Source organism: Fibroporia radiculosa, assembly GCF_000313525.1.
Source record: "Fibroporia radiculosa TFFH 294 genomic supercontigs, scaffold38105, whole genome shotgun sequence".
In the NCBI taxonomy this organism is placed as follows: domain Eukaryota; kingdom Fungi; phylum Basidiomycota; class Agaricomycetes; order Polyporales; family Fibroporiaceae; genus Fibroporia; species Fibroporia radiculosa.
This window is the reverse complement of record NW_012133075.1, coordinates 724-4,564: the sequence shown is the minus strand read 5'-3', so window position 1 is coordinate 4,564 and position 3,841 is coordinate 724. Positions and strand designations below refer to the sequence as shown.

The window sequence follows — 3,841 nt, the reverse complement described above, 5'->3', positions numbered from 1 at the left end:
ACCGCGCAGCGCTCTGGAGGCGCCTGGGCCCGCCGCGCGTGCAGGCCTAAACGGGGGGCGACCCCGACGCAGGTCCATTCTGGGCGTGCGTGCGCGTGACGTCATGGTGCGCCATTCTGTGCGAACACGGCGCGTCACCGTGACACACGCACGGGGCGCCGTCACGCCGAGCGTCACGAACGCGTCCCGATGCCAGTGCCCGTGCATGCCACGTCCCGAGTACGAGTCATCGCGACCGGGCTGAGTGAGCGTCGAGCGGGAACACGTCGGCCTCAGGACGCACACGCACGAATTCCAGTGGATTCTATCGCGCTCGTCACACCGCCGGCGTCGCTGCCTCATCACTGGCATTGACCGTGAGCGCGTGCAGGTACACCTCCACGCGGGCGGGATGGCGACGACCATCTGTGTGACTCATACCCCTGCTCACAGCGCTCACGCTCACGGCTTGGAAAGTTGGAGTCGGGGACCGGCGCAGATTTGAGGCCAGTCTCCCCAAGCCCAGGCCCAGCTCGGGATCTGGAGCCATCTCATCTCCCCCACAATGGGCCATATCCAATGCGTTGCGAGGTCCATTCAATGTCATGCAATTTCGCCGTCGCCATGGCCGCGTTCATTGGCAAAGCGTGACGATCTAGCAACACCCCGCCGCTGTGGTCGCTGGGAACAAGAGCCAATTTAGACAAACCTATCTCAAACAGATATTGCGAACAGCATCATCCTGGTGCCTTGTCACGCCCGGCCTCCCAGGATCTCTGTTCGTCTGCTCTGGCCAGACTCGCATCGGCCCACGCTGACGCTCCGAATTCGCTCCCGCTGTATCACACCACAACTTGAAGCATGCACAGCTCTCCCACTCGAATTAATGACCCAGCGGACTCTGGTGCGCGCAGTCCGCCCTTCTGCCTCCTCCTGGCGATATACTTCCGCGCCGACGTCGCAGTACATGCGCTGTTCACCACTGACCGTGTACCCGCACACCACGGACTTGGCCAACGCACTGAAACGCGCGACGCAACGCTTGCGGCCTGCCCAGACGCGTCACACAGGGACCCACTGCAGATGGCCGCGGTTCTCGGGCGTCGCAGGCTGCTTTGGTTCCATGCTCTTCCTAGGTGGCAGTGGGTGCTGACAAAGTGCTGACCGTCGCCTTACAGTGCTGGTCACGCTCGCGACCCGACTCTATGTGGAGACTATGGCTCGTAGTATACCCATTCACAAAAACTCATCATTCTCATTAGGAGGAAATGGACCCTTTGCGAGACTCGAGAAAACTTACTTTATGACTTAGTGAAAGGCTTGATAAATGCGCTTTTCGCAGCCTTGGAAAGGCAAAAGGCTAGTTTCAACTTTGGAAAAAGGTTAGATCCCTACATTGCGTTATTAAAAGTCTCATCACACAATTTCAATGCCTTTCGCGTGCTTTTTGGTAGTGTCGAAAGGATGATTTTTTTGTAGTGACCGTACCGTGGTCCTGGTGCATGCGCTCGCTCGCTGCAGCGTCGAATGCTCGCCCTCGACTTGAACTCGCACAGCGGTCGAACCCAGCGGCTCTAATGCGTACAGCCCGCCTTCTCGCTTCCTACCAGCGATATGCCTCCGCGCCGACGTCGCAGTACATGCGCCGTTTGCCATTGATCATGTATCCGCACACCGCGGACTTGGCCAACGCACCCAAACGTGCGACACGACGCTTGCGGCGTGCCCAGACGCGTAACACAGGGACCCACTGCAGATGGCTGCGGTTCTCGGGCGTCGCAGAGTGCTTTGGTTCCATGTTCTTCCTGGGTGGCAGTGGATGCTGACGAGGTGCTGACCCATCACCTGACAGCGCCGGTCACGCTCGCGACGAGGCTCAGTATGCGACTATAGCTCTCGAAGTATACCGTACAATACGTATGGTCCTGGTGCGTCTCAGCCGCGATATCCGCGTCATGACTCACAGCGCCCCCTCCCGTGTCTCGTCACGTCGCGAGATCGGCGTCCAACATGTGGCATGCACGACCCTCGCCTGTTCGCCCGCACGCCCGTCCCCGGACTCTCGATCGATGCCTATCACCCCCTCTGCCGCAGTGATTCTAGTCGCAGAACGGCATCCTCGCCAGAAGGCGCGGTCGACCGGCTTCTAGCCTCCGAGGTCGAGGTCTGGAGCGCTCGCCGTGCCCGTTCGAATCGAGGCGCGGGACAGCGGGCACCAAGGAAGGGTGCGTACTTACTGCGGTCCTCCTCCCTCGTCTCCCCGGATGTATCTTCCACGCAACATGCACTTCGACACGTCTCATTCTGGGCGCGGTGATTGTCCGGCCAGGTGCCGATACAGGACAAGTCAATGTGCAGGACGTACCAGACGTCGACACTGCCAACTAGGTATCGACTGCAGACGTGGCTCAACGCGAAGCATATGGCCAGTGCATCTCTGGCGCCCCGGCGTGATCATGTAGATGGCGTCCAGTGGCGTCCAGAGCAGGTCTCCCGGGGATACATCACGCCCGGACCGCCCGCCACAACCACCTCCCGGCTTTCGACCAAGACGGTGGACGATGCTCACTCGCTGGGCGATTCGCGCGGGTCCACACGCGAGACACCAACTGCACGCCGCTTTGAATGTGCATAGGCCACGGATTGTCCAGCGACTGGCCGCCTACACGATCGACTTCAGGATAATCAGACCTGGGCGCTAGCATGGGCGCTCTACGCACAAGATGGACGAGAACGGGCGGGGCAGCGCGGGGACTGAACGTTCACGCACACAGCACCCACGTACTAGTACGTCAGGCGCGTACGAAGGATCCAGAGTCCGAGGACAAGCAGGGCTGCCGGGCGTGACAGAGTGGATGGGTGACCGGTGACCCCCTGCACGTTCGTGCTCAGAGGCTTTGGCGCTCCGACTTGTGCGAGAGCACCCCCCTCGGCGTCAGCATCAGCAGGCTGAGCGACCGCGGATTGTGCGTGACGCTGCGCTATATTCGCGACAGAGTGTGGACGACCAGATTGGCAGGAGCAATGACAGGCAACAGAGGACGGCGCTCTTCTCGACGACCTGATCGTCGAACGCGCTCTACGCACAGATGCAGCACTCTCTCCTGCCATCCCTCTCACTTACTATCAGTGGTCCTTATCTGCAACTTCTCTGAAAGTTAGCCTTCCCCTAATTGAAGAACGGCCGGCCGGAACGTCTCGGCGTTTGCGCCGTTCGAATGCCAAGGTTCAAATTAGTTAGTGTCTGTCGATTTTAGAGGCTCTGTATAACTAGTACATCACCAAAACGCACGAAACAATATCTGTAAAGGTGGCACTTGTCAACCTATTATAGTCCCGGTGTGAGTTTGTCAGCACAGATATGCAGACTGTCTCCGGTAAACTCCAACTCGGCTCAAACCTGAGGTTATCTGCCCAGATAACGCACCATATTATAATTGTACGGTATTCTATTATTTTGTGCACTTTGCTGATGTAGGTGTAAGGAGAGAGCAACGAGACCGAAAAGAAACAAACATTGCAACTAACCTTTTCTCCGTGATCAGTCATGGACTTCATGACGATGCCGAGCTCGCCTGAGCCACCGTGCCGTGATGCCGAATCTCAATGCCGGCCGTCTGGTGGCTGGCGCGATTCGGGCTGTCTTCATGCTGGCATCGGCAAGAAACAGAGTTCAGATCTAGGCAAGATGCCGTGGCGTGTCATGGTTGAGCATGCCTCACTTATATTTGAATGCCGCAGGTGTACTATCATTGCACTAGTAATGCAACTTTTTCAGTATCTGGGCTCCCCATAGCGCACATTTTACCGGAATGTCTCGGAGTTTTCGCCAGTCGATGAAGAATGTTTCAAAGTACATGGA

At 58.0% G+C, this 3,841-nt stretch overlaps 1 protein-coding gene across 1 annotated transcript; it reads left to right on the top strand.

Annotated features, from left to right (window-relative positions):
* Positions 1-1,556: 1,556 nt before the first annotated feature.
* FIBRA_09404 (uncharacterized protein) lies at positions 1,557-2,129 on the top strand (the record flags this gene model as incomplete). Its single annotated transcript, XM_012321711.1, has 2 exons — positions 1,557-1,777; positions 1,832-2,129. The coding sequence occupies 2 exons, from the start codon at positions 1,557-1,559 to the stop codon at positions 2,127-2,129; spliced, it is 519 nt and encodes a 172-aa protein (XP_012177101.1).
* Between the last annotated feature and the right edge of the window lie 1,712 nt (positions 2,130-3,841).